Source organism: Protopterus annectens, chromosome 8.part0, assembly GCF_019279795.1.
Source record: "Protopterus annectens isolate FY-2018-M chromosome 8.part0, PAN1.0, whole genome shotgun sequence".
Taxonomy (NCBI): domain Eukaryota; kingdom Metazoa; phylum Chordata; order Ceratodontiformes; family Protopteridae; genus Protopterus; species Protopterus annectens.
Window position 1 is genome coordinate 198,385,226 of NC_056741.1, and position 22,433 is coordinate 198,407,658.

The 22,433-nt window shown below is 38.7% G+C and overlaps 1 protein-coding gene across 1 annotated transcript in view; it reads right to left on the reverse strand.

Annotated features, from left to right (window-relative positions):
• The window catches only part of LOC122808698 (alpha-2-macroglobulin-like protein 1), a 488,551-nt gene extending 474,152 nt beyond the window's left edge, over positions 1-14,399 (reverse strand). Inside the window, exon 1 of the mRNA XM_044079684.1 lies at positions 14,248-14,399. Within this exon, the coding sequence (XP_043935619.1) occupies positions 14,248-14,354 (107 nt within the window). The 5' untranslated portion in view covers positions 14,355-14,399. The remainder of the gene's footprint in view (positions 1-14,247) is intronic.
• Between the last annotated feature and the right edge of the window lie 8,034 nt (positions 14,400-22,433).

Here is a 22,433-nt window from a genome sequence, read left to right on the forward strand (position 1 = left end):
CCCTGTCATATGCTTTCTCTAAGTCTACAAAAACATAATGCAACTCCTTCTGACCTTCTCTGTACTTCTCCATCAACACTCTCAGAGCAAACATCACATCTGTAGTGCTCTTTCCCAGCATGAAACCATACTGCTGTTCACTAATCATCACATCCCTTCTTAACCTAGCTTCCACTACTCTTTCACATAACTTTATGTTGTGAATGGTCAATTTAATCCCTCTGTAATTGCTACAGCTCTGCACATCACCCTTATTCTTAAAAATCGGTACCAAACACTTTTTCTCCATTCCTCAGGCATCCGCTCACTTTCCAAGATTTCAGTAAACAATCTGGTTAAAAACTCCACTACCATTTCACCTAAACACCTCCATGTTTCCACAGGTATGTCATCTGGACCAATAGCCTTTCCATTCTTCATCCTCTTCATAGCTATCCTTACTTCCTCCTTGCTAATCCATTGCACTTCATGATTCACTATCCGCACATCATCCGACCTTCTCTCTCTCTCTCTCTCTCTCTCATTCTCTTCATTCATCAGAACCTCAAAGTACTCCTTCCATCTGCTCAACACATTCTCCTCGCTTGTGAGTACGTTTCCCTCATTATCCTTTATCACCCTTGACTGCTGCACATCTTTCCTTGCTCGGTCCCTCTGTCTAGCTGATCGGTACAGGTCCTTTTCAACCTCCTTAGGGTCCAACCTTTCATATATATGTATATGCATTTTTTATAATGAACAAGGTTAGTTTGCTGTTATTTTTTGTATTTCTGTATTGCCTTTCTATATTTTGAATACTGTAGTTTGTTTTCTTTATCTTGTGTTTTGCTTGCATTCTGTTTTAACAGCTGTCTTTCTAGTTGCCCGCCTCTTATGTTAATCTGACCATATATCTCATTTCTCTCTACTTTCACTAGCTTATGTGAGTAATCACAAAACCATCACTTTTGAAATCCCACCCCTTCAATTATTTAAATTTATTGGCCATCCTACAGTATTTCATAGTACCAAAATACAAAAGTAACAACCCCTTTCAGTCCATATTACTGTTTTAAAAATAGTAACTCTCCACTAAACCTTAACTTTTTAAACAGGTAAAACTCAAGTTACCTACTTTCATATCTAACTTCTCTAGTGCACACTGCAGAGTGCATTCTTTTCAATCTTACCTTTAAGCATCCCTGTTACTAGCACTTTCTCTAATACCTAAAAAGATCATCTCTACTTGACTCCAAGTAGACTTTTCTCTATCTGTTAAACCTAGCACTTGCTCCTACAGTACTTATTACCTTGACACGGCACTCTTATAGATAGCACCCCAAAAAGGCAAAACCCCATTTCTCGGTCACCCACGTCCCCCGGAATCTCTTTTAAAGTTTTTTTGTCTAGTCCTTCTAGCATGTCGAGGGATCAGTTGCTAGTGTCCTCTCCTGCTCAGCTGGTGAACCTGGGAATATTGAGGCAATGTTACAATTGCCTCATGTACACAGACAACCCTCTCCTCCTCCCACAAAACACAAATACATGCGAGAGATGCAACTATACAGCCAAACTGGAGGCTGAGCTCTCTCAACATAGGACTGGCAAGACCAGTCAGGAGGAGAAGGTTACCACACACACTATAGACCCAGTCTCACGTAGTACCATCACAACCTCAAATCATACACATAAACACACAAAGACATACTCAGCGGCTCTGATCAAAAATCTACCAAAACAGCAGAGGCCACCAAAGCAGACACCCAAACAACCACCACCTCAGAACACAACACCTGCAACACATAGACCTCACAGTCAGAGTGTCAAACAGTCACAGCCCTTAAGGCCAAACACAATGCCAGACACACTAGTCATTGGTGACTCCATAGTTAGACACACTGACGTCCCGCTCACCAGACTGAGTAAGGAGAAGGTCACAGTAAGCTGCCTGTCGGGCGCTAGAATCCGCCACATAACGCAAGCACTCAGGTCTCTCAACAGCAGGTACAAATACGACTCAGTCATTGTCCACGCTGGTGTAAACGACCTGAGACGTACCTCCTTGGACTACATGAAAAGAGACATTGAGGAGCTCTCTGATTATGTAGCCCAGGCAGGTATGACCCTGACCTTGAGCAGTATCCTACCTTCACCAAGAATGATGCCACAATACAGAGATAAGATGATCAGCTTTAACAATTGGCTTAAACTCTGGTGTCATTCAAAGGGGATCCAATGTCTGTCTGCCTGGGATGACATGCTGGACAAGCCACGCTGCTTCTAAGGGACGGCTTGCACCTGTCACCCTGGGATTCCGGATATTGGCAATGGCTCTTGCCACCCCATAGTGCCTTTTTAGGCAAGGCTCAAATTCTAAACGTACTCACCCTAGAACACAAAAAGGAAAAAAAACTAAGGGTAATGCTGCTCAATGCCAGAAGTCTAAATCTCAAAATGCACGCACTCGAGGCCCTTCTCAGTATGGAGAACATCGATGTCTGTGCAGTGACAGAAACCTGGTTCAAGGCTCCTGAGAGCACCCCAGCACTATCAGGTTTTACCTCTTATCATGCGTTCCGCCCCAAAATCCGGACAATACCAAGAAAGGAGGGGGTATCCATATTCATCAAAGACACCCACACCTCAAGACTGGTGGCAACGCACGATGCATCGGAGACCATCCAGGTGCAATTAACCATAGGCAAGACTGCTCTGCAAATTGTAGCATGTTACAGGCCACCCTCACAAACTCAGGAACCTCACATGGCCTTCCTGAAAACACTAGAGGGGATAAATGTATCACCAAACACCATCATACTAGGTGACTTCAATTACCCTAATATAGACTGGGAACACTACTCAAGCCCAAACACCCTAGCCCAAAAGTTCCTGGAATTCATAAACTCAAATGCCATGGAACAACTAGTCACCATCCCCACAAGAGGAGAAAACATACTTGATCTCATCATCACGAACATGGGAGCACAATGTTCAACACCGAAGTATACCCTCACTGGTGAGATCAGATCACAAACTAATCTCACTGGAGGTCGTCACCCCATCCGCACCTCAAATAATAAACACCACAGTAAAGAACTTCTCGAAAGCCGGCTTCACACTTCTAAAGACTAGTGTGGTCTCCCTTAAGGCCCCGAGCTGGCGGAAAACAGTACTCAAGCCGCTGAATCACTTACAAATGCCTTCTACCAGCACCTGCAGGACTGCATGGATAAGGCAATCCCAAGCAAAACAAAGACTCTTTGTACCAAAGGCAAGCGTCCAGTCTGGTGGACCCCAGCCATAAACAAACTCTACAACAAAAGGAGGAAGCTACTACAAGATAGAGCAAAATCCTTAAAAGGTAAGACACCCTTGATCACTATAAGTAAAAACTAAGAGCTCTCATAAAATCATCCAAAGGAAATTTTGAGAGAAAATAGCTAAAGACTCAAAAGACAATCATAAGGCCTTCATTAGCTATGTTAGAAACCTGGGAGGAAACTCCCAGATATGCTCAGAACTAGTTCAAAATGATGTGAAGATTACTGATCCTACAGACATTGCCAACATACTGGCTGACAGGTTCAGTGCAAACTTCTCCCCCCCCCCAAAAGGAGAGATATCTATACCAAGCAATTGCAGCCCCCAAACATGTCCAACGCCCAAGTGAGAACTGCTCTCTCTAAAGCAAAAAACACAGCATCCATGGGACCTGATGGTGTCCCCGGCTGTGTGCTCCACAAACTCAATGAGGAATTAAACCCACAGCTAGGACAGCTGTTTAATCATAGTCTTACCTCTGGATACGCACCCAGGAGTGGCGCACTGCAACTGTGGTCCCACTTCACAAAGGCGGTGCCTCCACCGACCCTGGAAATTACCGCCCATTAGCTTGACAAGCCTTATCTGCAAAGCCATGGAGAGGATCATAATGGACCTCATAAATAAAGACATAGGGAATTTGCAGACTTTGGATCCATCCCAGTTTGGCTTTGTCAAAGGCAGATCATGCCTTCTAAACTTGGTTGACTTTTTCAAACAGTCACCAAAGCCATTGATGAGGGAAAGGCAGTCCATACAGCCTACCTCGATCTGGCGAAGGCCTTCGATACAATACCCCACTCGGGTATCATTGAAAACTCATCAGCTTAAATGTTAACCCATACATCACAAGATGGGTTGCAAACTGGCTGAGTGACAGAACCCACAGGGTCAGAGTTGCTGGCGCCATGTCAGACTCAAAGCCTGTCACAAGTGGTGTACCACAGGGCTCAGTCCTGGGCCCACTCTTGTTTGGCATCTACTTTTCCAAGTACAAGCAAACACAGGAGGGTTATGGCTGACAAAGTTTGCAGATGACTGCAAACTGGGCGCCATAGTAGAAAACACATCTGACACAGATATCCTTCAGAAGGGTCTCACAGAAACGGATAACTGGTGCCAGAGCCATGGCCTAAAGTTAAATGCCAAAAATGCATAGTCATACCCTTCGGAAAAACAAGGTTACCCCTAGCTACCAAATAGGTGGCAATCCACTGATCACAGAAGAAGTTATCAGGGACCTGGGGACCCAGGTTGATAGTAGTCTGTCATTCGACACCCATGTAGCTAAAGTAGTTAGGAAGACCTTCTACATTGCCCACCTTATCATGAAGGGATTCTCATCTAGATCAAGGGAGGTCATAGTCTCCCTATACTCATCACTCATCAGACCAATGATTGAGTACAATGCCCCATTCGAATGTATCTGACCCGACACTTGCAGCAGCTGGAGAGGCCACAAAAGTTCCTCACCAAAAGGATAAAGGGTCTCAAACATCTGTCCTATGCTGCCCGACTGAAAGAACTCCAGCTCTATTCAGTCGCGTACGGCTTGCTCAGAGGTGACCTTTGCCTAACATACGAGGCCATGTCAAACCCAGATTTGATGAATATGCTTCACCTCAAAAAATCTAGATCCGTCAGAGCCACAAGGGCGGGAGACTTAAACCTCGACACGGCTATTAATAGGACGTGCTGGAGGGATAGATTCATCACCCAAAGACTCCCTATGCTGTGGAATAAAATCCCGGTATATGTGAGGCAGAGCACCTCGCTGGCCTTGTTCAAGAGAAATCTTGACCAATGGATGGGAGATCGCAGATATACCCCAGGGATTACCTCAGTGTCACTGCTCAACAGAGGCACAGCAAAATAATGGGTATAGTTCCCCATACTAAAGGGGTGGCGTAAGCCACAAAACTATGGGCTAGGCCTGTAAATGCCCTCAGGCAGATAGCCTAGTATGAACCTATGAACCTATGAAATCAAATCACATGATAATGTCCACATGATCAGTGTTTCAAATCACATAATTTATGAAATGTTTTTAAAAAGACATTTTTATTGTTTTTATTAATGCCAGGTAATGTAGTTTTATGTTAGCATTGACTGGTTAAACCTACAGGCTGCTAACTCTACTTCTTGTATTAACTTATACGGCTTCACGCAGCTAGTTTCAGTACCTACCCAGACTAACAGATCACATAATCTTAGTACTCTGTTAGACTGGATTCTAGTCTCTGATCCCCTAATGTACTACAAACCACAAACCTTACCAAACTGTCTAAAGTGATCACTCCCCCGTAAAAGTGCTATGACACACACCTCACTTCTCAAAGCCAAACAAATGCATCAACTGCAAACTTTTGCCCTACTACTTTGAATGACCTCCTCTTTAGAATTAACTGGTCACCACTAACCACATTCACCTTAGATGAAGCTGTCCACTATTTTATCTCTACTTTCCTCAACATTCTCAATTCACTTGCTCCTCTCTGTACAGTCCGAATTAGAACTAATACAGCCCCATGGCTAACATATGTTACCCGCACAATAATGAAAAATAGAGACAGGACATGGAAACTATGGCTAAAAACTAAACTTCCAGTCCACTTGATAAACTTTAAGAAACTTAGAAACCTGGCTAAAAAGCACATGATGAAAGATAAAAATGACTACTACCTCAACCCTCCATTCACTCAAAATGCAAACCACCAAACATTCTGGAACTCGGTAAATCAAATTCTGCACCCAGGTCATTTTTCTCCTCCCAACCCATATGCAAATAACACACCTGCAGAAAATGTATCCGTTTTCAAAATCTACTTCATCGAATCCATATCAAAGATGGTAAATCCCATTCCATCCTCTTCCTCCTCCACCTGCTCATCATCGCCATCTAACCTAAACTCCCTTAACTGTCTCCCCATTAATCCTGTTCCCACTAACTATATAATGTCTCTATTCTCCAGACTCAAACTCTGCTCTCCTTTTGCTGATAATCTCCCACCTTATTTCCTACTGTTAGCTGCTGAATCCATTGCTATCCCAGTATCTAGCTTAATAAACTGCTCCATCTCTGAATCTAATGTTCCCTTTATCTGGAAAGAATTCTATACATTACCAAAGGCACTGGAAGCTGCTGAAGGCTGGGGGTGGGGGGGTGGGGTGGAGGGTGAGAGTGGCACTTAGTGATCTAAAAAGGGCAATTTTTAAAAACTATTTACTACCACAATATAGGTTCATTTGGAGGACATTTTAAGCTTAGCCAATTTCCCTTTTGGTGCTTGAATTAACATTTCCTGATTGGTCTTACTGATCCCATGCCTGATAATTGTATATTAGCCCTAGTGAAAATAACAGTGATCATACCATAGATAATTCGAGGGGACCCATATAAGGGATGCAGCATTTAGGAACTGCCTCTATACATATCATGCAGAGTTGAAGTTAATTGTATGCACCTCAAAATCATACTGTGATTTTATAATATAAACATTTCTGAAAGTCTTCTGTTACACACAATCACTTTAACTCTTTTATTGACATTTTGCTTACACAACCACCAAGCTTGTTATCTTGTTCGGAATATTTTCTTTTTGACTATTGCACCACTGCAGTGTCAGTTTCATCTTCTTCTAATGCATACATCAAGTATCTTTCATTATTTGCTGTGTTCGCCTCAATACATAAATGGAGTTCACTGCTGTGAATCAACGCCATAAATGGAGTTCACTGCTGTGAATCAACGCCATAAATGGAGTTCACTGTTGTGTAGCAATGCATCTTCTAGTTCCTGTTAAATAACACATAACAGGTGTGACCAGCAAATATGCATGAAAACTTCTCTCTATGAGCCACTAGGGCCCATACCGAAATACACATCAGTTTCGATGACTTCTAGCCGCTGGATCTTTCTTTTACTAAAAATGTTTCAACGTTTTTGCAATCCTTCAGAAGATTAGTTGTATGTCACTAAGGAGGCATTGTACATATACAGAATTAGAGCTGTTAAGGATGACTGCATTTTGCCACCTGTATTATTTTACCATATCTAGCAAGCTTGCTGACTGATTCTTCTGTTTTCTTTTAATTTCTTCTCTTTTTCATTTCTTTTCTTTTTCTTGTTTTCTTTGTTTTTGACTTACACCAAGAATTTAGTACTAGATTTAAAACTACTGGGAAATATTAACAACTTCAGACAGAAAAGGATACACCATTAATGTCAGAAAGTGAGGATGAGTCGAAGATTCTGTTAATGAAGATGAAAGTAGGAAATGGCTTGCAGTACAGCTTCAGGAAAAAAAGCTTGCTTTATTCCAGCTAGTGCCATTGGTTCTTTGTAAACAGATGAGGAATTAGTAGAGCAAGTGACATTTTATTTTCCTTGGCTCAATGATCCCTGTAGATGGTGATTGCAGCCATGAAATTAAAATGCATTGTGTTCCTTAAATGAAAGCTATGGCAAACCTTGATAAGATTTTTAAAGACCAACTATTTCATATCGTCAAAATAGATCCTTACAGTCAAAACAATAGCTTTACCAGTAATAAGATATGACTGCTGCAGCTGAACTGAAAGGAGGACAGGTATTTGGAAAGTACAGCAGTGATGCAAAATCTATGTTTCTGAAGTGTACTGCGGGAAAAGACTTCAGATAATTCCACTGACTGCAAGAATGTCAAATCAGTCAACATTTAAAACATTAAACTCAATGCTACTTACTAATAGTAAATCTAAAAGTCAAATTCTTTGGGCACGTAATGCAAAGGCAAGTTTCACTAGAAGAGAAAGCAATAATGAGAGAGATCAATGGTAAAAGAAGAGGCAGCAGAGGATAAGATACACAGACATCACTACTGAAGTAATAAATATGAATTTGTAGGTACTACAAAAAGCACTTACTGCAGACAGGCTTAATGTGCTAAAGTCGGTGAAGTTATGAAGAGCCAAGTTCAAGCAAATGATTAACTAATAGCAGCAGCGGCAGAAAACCCCACTTTCTAAAACCCGTTATCCAAACTCACTGCTATAAAAATGGAAAAATACAAAAGTGCAGGTATAAAAATACACATGTGCATCTACATATACACAAACACATACACAAGTGCATGCATGCACATATGCACAGTCATACACACACATATGCATACACTCCCTTTTCCCCACACATGCCAGGTTATATCATATTAAGACATTACTCTCATATAAACATGACATAAACTATGGAAATTTAAGAAATCACACTGTTGTACTACCACATTTGGAATATATACATTTGACCAATCAGACACTGACACAATTAATAATATTGTACTCAGAGGCAGCTATTACTCTGTGTTTTATTTTTGATTTCAGAAGGCAAAAACTATGCTAGCATTGCATCTACATCATAACACCACTGCATAATCATAGCACAATGCATGAAGACCATACTATGGCCTAAGATACCAGGTCTGAAAAAAAATGGTTTGGCATTATTTTTGAACCTCTTACATTAATAAATATTACCACTACTGTCTTCTCCTGAAAAGTTTTTTTTTCTGCAGAAAAGGTACTAGATCTTATATAATTCTTAAAAACTTGTCTGTGAGATCTGCATTTATCACTACATTTTTAGCTGGACATACAAGCGATACACAAGTGACTCACCCCGTGTTATCACGCCAGTTTATTTATTAAAATTCTGAAGCAAAACAATGTGAGTTCAGTTTTCATTGATCATGACAGACTGCATCACCTAAGGGGGAAACCTTTAGAATATTCCAGAAGTGCTTACTGCAACTTCTTGATAGCATATTAGCCACTTTGATAATATGGGAACATGCATTTTTCATTCCCATTTTCTCACAGGTTGAAAGTATTTAAAATTTAAGAAAAGTTATTTATTTGCATTTTACCCTGCCAGTGTATAGCATTTATCACCATGGATAGCATCAACGGATGAGCAAATCACAGTGCCCAGCTTTCAGTCATCAACCGATTTAGTCTATCTTATTTAGAGAAATTGCATTGAGTGTCTACATAATAGATGCCAAACAGGAGAGTGGACTTATCACTGATCTCTTTGATCTATATATCTATATCTATTTATAGATATCTATATATCTAGATATGTGTGTGTGTGTGTGTGAGTGTGTGTGTGTGTGTGTGTGTGTGTGTGTGTGTGTGTGTGTGTGTGTGTGTGTGTGTGTGTGTGTGTGTCTGTGTGTGTGTGTGTGTGTGTGTGTGTGTGTGTGTGTGTGTGTGTGTGTGTGTGTGTGTGTGTGTGTGTGTGTGTGTGTGTGTGTATTTATATATATGTGTGTGTGTGTGTGTGTATTTATATATATGTGTGTGTGTGTGTGTGTGTGTGTGTGTGTGTGTGTGTGTGTGTGTGTGTATATATATATATATATATATATATATATATATATATATATATGATCCGTACAGATGCTCAACTGCATCTTTCACCGAATCGTTGAAATTATTTAGCATTTGATAACATTTATTTGTTTTTTTTCCCTACCAGTATATAGCATTGGTCTACATGGAACTTTTTTAACCTCGGCCCAGGAGCACACTCTGATCATATTAGTTGGTCCATCATTTAATGGACAGATGGAGCTTGAGAGAATCAAACTTTGGATTGCAAAAGTTAATGCAATAATCATTAATGGCCATAATGTCCTTGAGTAACTGCCCCCCATAGTACTTATACATACAGGCATGCCCAGGAGGGCATATTACTGAAACAGCAAAATGCTCTAATCACCCTCTCTCTCTCTTTCTCTCTCTCTCTCTGTATTTCAGATAATAGTCTATTTGAATGCTCCTGTGATACAAAACTTAATGCTGTCTTAGGATCTTGGACATTACTTCTGATTCAGTCACATTTCATTTTAAATGTGCTCCATGCATTGGAGCAAAATGTATCTCTATATTAAAAACCTGCCACTTAATGAAACTTTTGATTAACCGAGCAGCAATTCAGTCAGCTTTGCTGATACACTGAGAAGTTATGTTTTACCTTCTATACAAAACGTCAGAAATGAACCGTTGTCAGCACCCTGAAATTCAGTTAGCTTAAATTGTCAGACAGCGGACAGGGTCCAACTATTTAGGTCAAAGCAACTAGAAAAAATATGAAAGAATAGCCTTTTGAGCTATTCAAGCTAAGCTAAAACATCAGGCAGTAGTTTAAAGAAATATTTGTAAATTAAACTCCAAACAGTAGCAAAAAATCTTGTTGTGATCACTTTTGTGAATAAAAACAGCTTCACGTTCTTCATACCCAAACAGGTTTCCACTGCCTTAACACTGACCGCTAATACCATTTATTTAAGTTTTAACCTATCACAATTATATGCTTATGTTTCTATTGAATTAAGTAGAATGTTGATTTTTCATTGTTTTTGAAATATGTATAAACACAAGATTTATTTCTAATTTCTTTACCTAAGCACAGTACTTATCTGCCAATTTGTATAAGTTTCTGCCAATAAAGATTTGTTGTTTTGCTACTATGAAGTGAAGCTATTTTTAATTGCAACAAGAAGATTTGTTTTGGTAAGAAGAATGTAAAACTGTTTTTATTCTCAAAAGTGAAGACATTTTGATTATAACAAGATTTTTTTACTACTGTTTGAAGTTTAGTACACACATATTTCTTACTACTACTGCTTGATGTTTTAACTTAGCTCGAAAGGTTCAAAAGGCTATTCTTTCATATTTTTTCTAGTTTATATACAATGGATTAGAAAATAATGCTAAAAATGGGATAATATAGCCTGGTATAGGAGACAGGTAGAGTCCACATATATTTGCAGTTCTATGTGCTCTAGTTTTTGTTTAAGCAGTGCTTTTGGTGTTATGGCTTAGAAATATCATAATTTGGCTTTTCTCAGTGGAATGAAGTCTCTATTATAACTCTAGTGCATTTTTGAGCATTGCATTGAAACTGCTGTCTCTGATTTAGCCCACCAACAATGAATATCTGTATTTCATAATTATGCATTACATCTGTTTTGCAGTGATGACACCAACTCAGGAAGACTGAGAAAAGCTGAAGCAAGTGACACTGTGCTTGTTATTGTGCAATTCTTTTACAGTCCAACCTTTACTTTTATATGTCATTTTTCATACTCTGCTGCTGTATCATTATGCATTTAGGGAATGACTTATGTAAGGCTTAGTGCTAAATGAAAACTAGAAATTAAAAAAAAAAAGAGAACCAAAAGACTATAAAGCAAAAAAACTATAATTGCAGCCAGTCAGGTTCCACATACATAGTGTGATCATATGTAAACCGATTGACATCTGACTCATCCATCTAAAAGATAACAACTGCTATCCCTTTCCCCTTAATCTTGTTTTATTCTGCTTGCCTTCTTCTTCTTCTCTCTCTCTCTGTCCGTGGCTACTGTTTTAGTGGTTTGAAAGGAGAGAACATTAAAGATGCTGAGATCATCTTTCTGTTTTACAACCGTTATCTCAAGTGCTGTGCATAATTTTATTAGCTTTACAGGAAAGGAACAGCAAATTATACGCATGGGCAACATGCAAGACACAATAAATAAAATGAGTAGTTTCTTACAAAGAGTGAAGTATTCTCACCTTGTAATATTGAAATGAACAGTGGTAGGAAGCCTTAAATTGGGGGCAATACATTTACAATGGGTAAAAGGAAAGGCTGGACTGGCAAAATAAAGCCCTGCCAGGAAAAAAATAAATATCACTGACTTCAGAAAATACTATGGGAAGGGAGTGATGCCTGAGAGTATAGTTTTGGGGTGATGAGGTTGGACTTTACGTCAATGCAGGAGTTAAACATTGTTATGACTGATTATATAAATGGTGTAGCAATAGATATAGTAAGTGTATAGAGTCAGCATCCTATAGATCTTTTCTCATTTTCCAGGTATTTAAATATTTATATAGAACTTAATGTCCTAAAACTTTATGCAGAGGCTGAGAACTGGCATTATAAACATACTTGTGTTAGTATATAACTTATATCTGGTTCTACTAAGAATTGCTGAGTTGCAAAGCTGAAAGAAGTGCCCCAAACACAGAAGGGGAATAAAATAATGTATTTGTTTTTTTGCAGGGGAGCAAGCCCTGTTGCACCTCCCCACACCTCCCGAATGTATATGTTTAAAGTCTACTGTCACATCAACTCAAAAAAGAAGTCTCTCAAAACAACTGAATCTTTAATAAAGATGTTTCTTGTTTAAAAAAGGGGCAGGAATTGAATAATTTGTGTAATGTTGCTTATGTTATATGATATATAGCAATATATGTGAAGTATATTTTTTGTTATTGTTAATTTAACACAGTTTGATTACTTTTGTATAAATGCTAATGTGACTGTGTTACAAGTGATAATTCAATCAATTTCAAAAAAAGTGAATCTTTGCTAGTGCTAATTTAAAAATCGCACTGGCAATGATTTTTTATGGAAAACCACAAACAGCATTAAGCTTTTCATCTTTTTTTTTTTTTTTTTATGAGCTACTAACACTCACGAAATTTCACCTAAAGCAGTTGTATGGACACCATTATATCTATATCAAGTGTAAACAACAATTACATTCTGAAATAAAATAATTATTTTTGTTACTGAAACGTCAGTATGAGTAGCATTATAATCTTATTAGAGTTGTCTTAGGAGTGAAATTAGAAAATGTGAGAAGGACAGAAAAAAACTATCTGTAGTAGAGATGATTTTGTCTCTTGTATTGAGACATGTTCTTCTTATAATTCCTGATGCTCTTCATGAAACCAGATCTGCTTAAGGGTACATATGCTATGAAATAAAGTAAGAATATACAGGGATTTACCATTGCTAACATTATAAAGTCAACTAATTAAAAGTCTTTTACACTGAAAAATGAGAAAGTGCTTCTCTTTTTGACACTCTGCTATGACTTTTCAAAATCCAGTGCTACGATTTGATTTAAATCTGAGAAGTGTAGAGTTATGCAGAAAAGACAACAGGTTTGTCTTGCAAAACTTAATGCAAAATTAGGAAATGGAGCAATTCTCTTTATTAACTAGTGATTACATTTGAAATCTACTTTCATCACAAGCGGCTGTGATAATATTTGCTACAAGCTATGTATGGTTTTATTTCTGAAACTTAGACCTTGAGCTACTGTTTGGACTTCATTTTAAAACATTAACTTTTGGAAGCCATACAGTCTCCAATTTCCAGGTATGAGATAGTCAATGCATGCATTGTAAGCATTTCTAATGGTCTTTGAAAGGAATGTGTTAAATCTTATATGGCCTCAGGCAGGTCATTTGATATGCCTACTCCAGCAGCAGACAAACATTTTCTGGTTCAACATGCCTTGTCAGAATGAAGTATTAGTAAAATAAATGACATTACTTTTACTCATATGTAGAGTGATCATTAATTTTAGACATTATTGTACTTTTAAATCCAGACATTAAAAAGCTGGTATAGTGCTGTCTTCCATACATGTGCCTCTCTGTTCTTACTTTGAATTGCACCTGCTTTCTGTTAAAGCTAACCACACCTGTTATCCTGCATGAGAAAGGGTTGTGTCAGGCTTTGCTAGATCAGGTGACAGATATATAGAAGTCACATAATTTGCTTTACTGCATTGTATTCAAATACACTTTAAAAATACTGGTTTCTAATGTCTTCTAAGCTTTTATATTCTTAGATGTCAGTTATAAAAAATTCATAGCATTTTCTGTTGTTGCATTTCTTTTAAATATGTTGCAAAATGTCTGTTTTGTAATCTTGTGTAAGCTTTTATTAATTTACGTGTCCTTATAAAGTCGGTGTCATCTACTTTAAAATGGCATACATTCTGCTATGTTATCAAAAAGTTGAAAGGTGCTATATCTACCTGCCACATAACCTGCTATTGTTGCTCAAATTGCTGCAAGTTAAACATTAGCAAAAAAAAAAAGAGTGAAAATATTACTTACGGTACTGGAAATTCAGGTTTTGCTGAAACTTGCAGCAGCAGCAGCATGCAGGAAATGAGCACTGCAGGCCACATTGCTGGAGAGAAGTTGCACACACCTATATACATCTAAAAATAAAGTGTGTGCTCTAGTTGTGAGTGAAGTATTTGAATGTATGATCTGGTATTTATTGGGAAACTTGAAGGAGGAGGAGGCGAACTGCAAGATGGGTGTACCTTGGGTGTACCTGTTTGTCTTCCTCGCAGTTATGAAGCAATCTAGAAAACACCTGAATAACGTAGGAAGATAAAGAGGGAGAGAGAGGGTGAATAATCCTTACTGTGTCACAATGCTTCATAACAATACAAACCACAAAAGGGAATTTTAAGCATACAGAGTATGCCATAAAAGTAGTCCAGATGCAACAAAATCAAATATAGCGTAAACATTACAAGCATACATAAATCTGACAACACACCCCAAAATCTGAAATACAAAGATTTAAAAAAATGTTATTGTCATTTAGGAAACACAAGTGCTACCTAAATGGAATTTTGATTGTCAGCTCTTTTACAGGAAAAAACATACACAAAAAGACAAGACATGATTGGTATTAAAGAATAAATAAATAAATATATTACAAAAAGTAAAAGTCTAGGTAGTTGACACATGCTTGTACACTATTTGTATACACTGGACAACATCGACTACTAGATGATTAACACATGAAAAAAAAGTCCATTATACACAGACGTGAGATTGGGTGATATTGCACATAAGAACACTATTGGAATTGCACTTGAATAAGAATATATTAATTTTAGTATGCAATTAATTTAATCACTTTATGAAAAAAAGGAAAAGAATGTCAGCGTAACAATCTATTAGAGTTTTGATACATTGAGATTTACATCTGTATTGATGAGTCTTATTGCTGTAGTATAACAATTGTTCATGAATCTGGAGGTTCTGCAGCAGATACTCTGTCACCTTCTACCAGATGCAAGTTTAGTGAACTAACCATACCTGGATGAAAAGTGTCAGCCAGTATTTTGCAGGGCTTCTTTTTACACCTCATTTCAAAGAGCTCCTGTAAGGTAGGAAGACTAGTGCCCACGATCATTTCTGCTGTTCTTATTATTCTTTGCAGCGTCTTCCTTTCGGTCATTGTGCTGTTACTAAAACATACAATGCAGTTGCTAGTGATAATGCTCTCGACTGCTCCTCTGTAGAAGGTAATTAGAGCATTCATAGAGAGCTTTGCTTTTTTAAGCCTTCTTAAGAAGTGTAGCCACTGGTGGTCTTTTTTAATTATTTGGCCTGTGTTTGTACTCCAGGAAAGATCCTCTGATATGTGTACCCCCAGGAACTTGATAGTTTGGACTCCCTACACTTCTTCACCATTGATCCTGAGGGGCAGGTGCATGGTAGAGCTTTTTCTGAAGTCAATAATTATTTCTTTAGTTTTACTGATATTCAGGTCCAAATTGTTGTTATTGCACCATTCAATCAGGGAGTTGACCTCATTCTTTTACCCACTCTCATCATCACCACTGTGGTGTCATCTGAGAATTTGATGATGTTGTTGTTGCTAGCTTTTGCAGAGCAGTCATGGGTGAGGATTGTGAACTGTAGAGGACTCAACACACAGCCCTGGGGTACTCTGGTGTTAATTGTATACTCGCTGAAGTGTTGTCACCAGCACAGGTCCTTTGTGGACTTCCAGTTAGGAAATCAAGGATCCAATTGCACGGCCCTTTATTTATGCAAAGGTTGATTAGCTTTCCTATAGGTTGCATAGGAATCACAATACAACCCATTTAATGGATGATTCTCTCAAATTCAGATGAAAGGCACTGTTTTCGTCTGAATTTCCAAAAATAAAATCCACTGCACAAAAACCAACATTCTCCCCTTTCATCATTTTTTCAGTTATATCTTTATTTAGTTCTCTGCTTGACAGCTGACATAGCCACTGTGTAAAATTATCTTACCAAAATCATTAATAGATGGGCAATCACAGATTCATTAGTTAATGATTTTTTTTGGATAATTATTACTAAGAAAAAATGCTTTCTGAAGGACAGCCATCATATTTCTAAATTACATAATCACCTCCTAGAAAGAATAATTCACAGCTTCATTGTGGCAAGTCATGCCTTACTGCACATACGTAGAAAATTATTTTCACATTTACCCATATGATTTACTAATTATCTTCACACTGTCTTGTTTAGCACAACCAAATGAAAGCAAAACGTACAGCCTTCCTCCATGAAAGCTATCGTGAGGATATTAGATCTGCAAGCATGACTGGCAGATGTTTTGTGAAAGCTTATGAATGATTCCAGATTGCCCTGCATTGTATATGCCAGCATGACTGCCTATACTTTTGTGGATGGCTTATGTTTTTTGATTATTACTTTGAATTGTGTAGGATGTTTGAATCAAACAGTATTCTTCTGGCTGACTAAATGTACATGTTTTTTTTTAAAAGAATTCTGAATGTAGGTTATGCCAGTTAGCTGATCTAGATGTGATATCATCATGTGCCAGAGCTGAACAGAATCGACTCGAATAGGAGTAGAAATGAATAGAATTATAACAGCAGGCCAGTTTCCAAAGCTTCAGAGCACCTTCTACACACCAACCTTTTAGTCAGCTCAAACTGAGCTGACTAAAAGACAAGTTTAGGCATGAAGCTCTTCAGAACTTTGCTGCCCCCAAAGAATACACTCCTCTGAGGCTTTTGATGACCGACAGTCGGCTTGTGCTTTCCTTTGCTGTGCACATAAGTTCTCTTTGGGGGAAAAAAAACTTCCATTTTCTTAATTTTGTTGATGTTTTATTACTTTTCATTTCAGGAAAGGTATTTTAAAGCTAGGAGTATTATGTTTTAATGTGTTTTGAGATTAGCTTTTGAGTTGTCTGTCAGTTTAAAAGTGGTGTAAAGCATATCTCTCAACCTCTTAGAGCAAGAAACTGGACAAAGCCATAAAGAATGAGAGAATAAAGGCCCAAAAATAGGGACAGTTTTCAAATATAGCTCTTACAAATGTAGAAAGTATATAGAATAACAGGTTTTGCATTAGCATGAATTTTCTGAAGGGTATGAAGTCTAAAACTCAAATGTCTGTCATTATTTTTGGACTTCAACCCTTAGTGATTTGCTAATGTTTTGCCATAAAACCACAATTTTATGAGAAACAGACCTAAAATATGAGACAAAAATCTGGAGATTCTGCAAAAATCTGTACAACTGAGAGGTATAGTAACTGAAAACATGTTTTTCTTAGAGAAAGTATATTTATTTCACTTTTGTGGGGCTGGCATTGTGTTTTTAAAGTGCTTTTAATTGTGTTATTTTTGTCAAAAAGTATTTTTATGAACTGGTAGTTTTTACTGGCAATTGCTGCATGTCTTCTCTGGGAAAGAGGCACCATTTTCACTTGACTATGGAACAGAATAAAGGGTGCCACAGACAGTCCTCTTCCATCCACAAAAAGAAAAAAAATAAGAAAACAGCCCTTGCTACCACAGCAGGCTAGTGATTTACCTCAGCCACAGGTAGGTGACTCTGCTGTGGCCATTTGTAACTCAGACCATTTATCTTTTACGCTGAATCCCTCTGGTGTAGCACCTATAGCCCCTATGGACACAAGGTTAGCCATGACCTTTGTGACTGTTGTGGTTCCTTAATGTGCAAAGGGGAGATAGTCTTGTTGGTCCTGAGAGAGAGAACAGGGTAGGTTTCCGTGTTGTGTCAGAATGCTGTGCCCATCTCTGGGGAGCCTGCTGCTGCCATTAGTGACATGGCTGTCCCCATTTTTCCTGTCAAAAAGAAACAGCACACCAAGCATTTACCCCTACTCATTTCTTTGATAGGAGCAGTTTATTGGGTCTGGCTTAGGGTTTAATTCAGGATATTGATCTTTTTTGAAAAGTAGTTTCCGGTAATGAAAGTGTATTCTGAATCAGAACAGACAGATGCAGGGACAGTTACAAGTTTTTTTCTCCCTCAGATTTCTGATTCAGATTTAGATGAGAGCTCAGTTTCTGATTCTCCCTGTGGTGGTTTCTCTTTCTCTGAGACTATTGCTACAATATCCCAATGTTTTCTATGGGGGAACATTGAGGTTTCCCATTTCCTCAGAAAATATTATGAGTTGTTAAAGAAGGATTTTCGAGAACCTATACCCATTCCTGCTGTTCTGTCTTCTTTACAGGATGTAGGTCTTACTGCCTGCAATTTTTCTCATGGTCAGCCAGCTGCCCATAAAAAGACAGGATTATCTAAAGTTCATCATTCTTTTAAAATTTTATACACTAATCTCAAATGTGACCCAACAGCTACAGTGTTAGTTTATCCCACTGCTGCTAAACACGTATTTAATTTCAACCTGTGTCACTCTGATAAAGATGAGGAAATCATTGATAGGTATGGGAAAAATGTAAACTTCATCTTTGATTTTCAGAGTGTTTGAACTTTCAGGCTCATATGTTAAAGTTTGTTCTGATGAATTATGAAAGTATGAGGGATGTTTTATCTGCAGTTTCTTGTTGTGAGGAAAGGTCTGCTTTAAATAACTCTGTTTTTTCTATTGCACAGGTCACTGACTACTCATTGTTTACAGGGTGCATGACAATTCTCTGTTGGTATTTCTTCCAAAACTTAGCCACTGGTACTATTCTGAGAAAGTTTGCATAGCAGCATTCTAAAAACCTTCCAGATGATGTTAAAATTAGATTTTAAATTTTCCATTTGATAGAGATTTATTTAGTGATTGACCCCTCTGTTGCAAAGGTGATCAAATAGTTTGATGGAAAAGGCAAGCTGATCCAGGGAATATCAAAGTTTTCTCAGCTCTCCCTTTCCAACTTTTTAAGAGATTTTCTATCTCGTCATCCGTTTTTGGCAAAAAAAAAGAATAAACAGTCTCAAAAAATATGTCCATGTAGTTCATCGATGTTCCTCTGATAATGCATATAAATAAGTAAGGTGGCTTAAAATGGAAAAAAAAATTTGCATCACTTCAATTTAAACCACCTGACATATATGCATTATCAGAGGAGGAACAATGAACTCCATGGACCTTTTTCAGACATAGGCTGAGTTCAAGCTGAAATTACATGATATGCTTAGAATCACACAGTAGAGAAAGACAGGATACAAGAATCAAACCCTGAAACACAGACAGCTGATTGTTTTCAGCTCATAGCCTTAATTCTATGCAATAACTGCTAAACAATCAAAGCATGCAGCTAATGTGGTAATAAGTGGTGAACATTTTAAAGTAAATACTGGGTAAGTACACTGAGGCAGTGTGAGACATAAATACTGGGTAAGTACACTGAGGCAGTGTGGGACATAAATACTGGGTAAGTACACAAAGGCATTGTGGGACATAAATACTGGGTAAGTACACTGAGGCAGTGTGGGACATAAATACTGTGCAAGTACACTAAGGCAGTGTTGGACATAAATACTGGGTAAGTACACAAAGGCAGTGTGGGACATAAATACTGGGTAAGTACACTGAGGCAGTGCGGGACATAAATACTGGGTAAGTACACAAAGGCAGTGTGGGACATAAATACTGGGTACGTACACAGAGGCAGTGTGGGACATAAATACTGAGTAAGTACACTGAGGCAGTGTGGGAGATAAGTACTGGGTAAGTACACAAAGGCAGTGTGGGACATAAATACTCGGTAAGTACACTGAGGCAGTGTGGGACATAAATACTGGGTAAGTACACTGAGGCAGTATAGGACATAAATACTGGGTAAGTACAGAAAGGCAGTGTGGGACATAAATACTGGGAACGTACACAGAGGCAGTGTGGGACATAAATACTGAGTAAGTACACTGAGGCAGTGTGGGACATAAATACTGGGTAAGTACACAAAGGCAGTGTGGGACATAAATACTTGGTAAGTACACTGAGGCAGTGTGGGACATAAATACTGGGTAAGTACACTGAGGCAGCATGGGACATAAATACTGGGTAAGTACACAAAGGCAGTGTGGGACATAAATACTGGGTAAGTACACTGAGGCAGTGTGGGACATAAATACTGGGTAAGTACACTGAGGCAGTGTGGGACATAAATACTGAGTAAGTACACAAAGGCAGTGTGGGACATAAATACTGGGTAAGTACACTGAGGCAGTGTGGGACATAAATACTGGGTAAGTACACTGAGGCAGCATAGGACATAAATACTGGGTAAGTACACAAAGGCAGTGTGGGACATAAATACTGGGTAAGTACACTGAGGCAGTGTGGGACATAAATACTGGGTAAGTACACTGAGGCAGCATGGGACCTAAATACTGGGTAAGTACACAAAGGCAGTGTGGGACATAAATACTGGGTAAGTACACTGAGGCAGTGTGGGACATAAATACTGGGTAAGTACACAAAGGCAGTGTGGGACATAAATACTGGGTAAGTACACTGAGGCAGTGTGGGACATAAGTACTGGGTAAGTACACTAAGACAATCTCTGAGATTAAGTAAAGTGAGATAGCATGGGACATAAATACTGGGTAAGTACACAGAGACAGTGTGGGGCATAAATACTGGGTAAGTACACTGAGGCAGTGTGGGACATAAATACTGGGTAAGAACAGTGAGGCAGTATATAAGTACTGGGTAAGTATTCTGAGGCAGTGTAGGACATAAACAGGGGGTAAGTACACTAAGGCAATGTGTGAGATTAAGTAAAGTGAGACAGCGTGGGACATAAATACTGGGTAAGTACACAGAGACAGTGTGGGGCATAAATACTAGGTAAGTACACTGAGGCAGTGTGGTACATAAATACTGGGTAAGTACACTGAGGCAGTGTGGGACATAAATACTGGGTAAGTACACAGAGGCAGTGTGGGGCATAAATACTGGGTAAGTAGCCCGGGGCAGTGATGGACATAAATACTGGGTAAGAACAGTGAGGCAGTATATAAGTACTGGGTAAGTATTCTGAGGCAGTGTAGGACATAAACAGGGGGTAAGTACACTAAGGCAATGTGTGAGATTAAGTAAAGTGAGACAGCGTGGGACATAAATACTGGGTAAGTACACAGAGACAGTGTGGGGCATAAATACTGGGTAAGTACACTGAGGCAGTGTGGGACATAAATACTGGGTAAGTACACAAAGGCAGTGTGGGACATAAATACTGGGTAAGTACACTGATGCAGTGTGGGACATAAATACTGGGTAAGTACACTAAGGCAGTGTGGGACATAAATACTGGGTAAGTACACAAAGGCAGTGTGGGACATAAATACTGGGTAAGTACACTGAGGCAGTGTGGGACCTAAATACTGGGTAAGTACACAAAAGCAGTGTGGGACATAAATACTGGGTACGTACACAGAGGTAGTGTGGGACATAAATACTGAGTAAGTACACTGACGCAGTGTGGGAGATAAATACTGGGTAAGTACACAAAGACAGTGTGGGACATAAATACTGGGTAAGTACACTGAGGCAGTGTGGGACATAAATACTGGGTAAGTACACTGAGGCAGTGTGGGACATAAATACTGGGTAAGTACACTGAGGCAGCGTGGGACATAAATACTGGGTAAGTACACAAAGGCAGTGTGGGACATAAATACTGGGTAAGTACACTGAGGCAGTGTGGGACATAAATACTGGGTAAGTACACTGAGGCAGTGTGGGACATCAATGCTGGGTACGTACACAGAGGCAGTGTGGGACATAAATACTGAGTAAGGAGCCTGGGGCAGTGATGGGCATAAATATTGGGTATGCACATTAAGGGATTGAAGAGAGGTAGATGAAGACTCAGAGTATAACATGAATGAGTCTGGCTTCTCCATAATATATTTTTTTTGCAATGTAAGCTTCTCTTCTATTTTTTTTTTACCTGCTTGGATGTTTTTCAAACATATTCCTACTTTATTGCATTTTCTTTTACTTTTCTTGGAATTTAAAATTTAACAAATGGTCACTGCAAGGAGAACAGAAGAGGAGAGAGACTGTTCAATTGTGAACAGAAGAGAAGAGCGACTGCTCAGTTTAACACATGTAGATACTTGCATGGTTGCATTTTCATACTTTTCTTAGAGGTAAGGAATATTTATTTTGAAGAAAAGAATTTATACAGTGATGCTTACCCTTTGTTTCTCTAGTCGGATTCTTACTTGGGGTGGGGTCTCTCATATAGAGTTT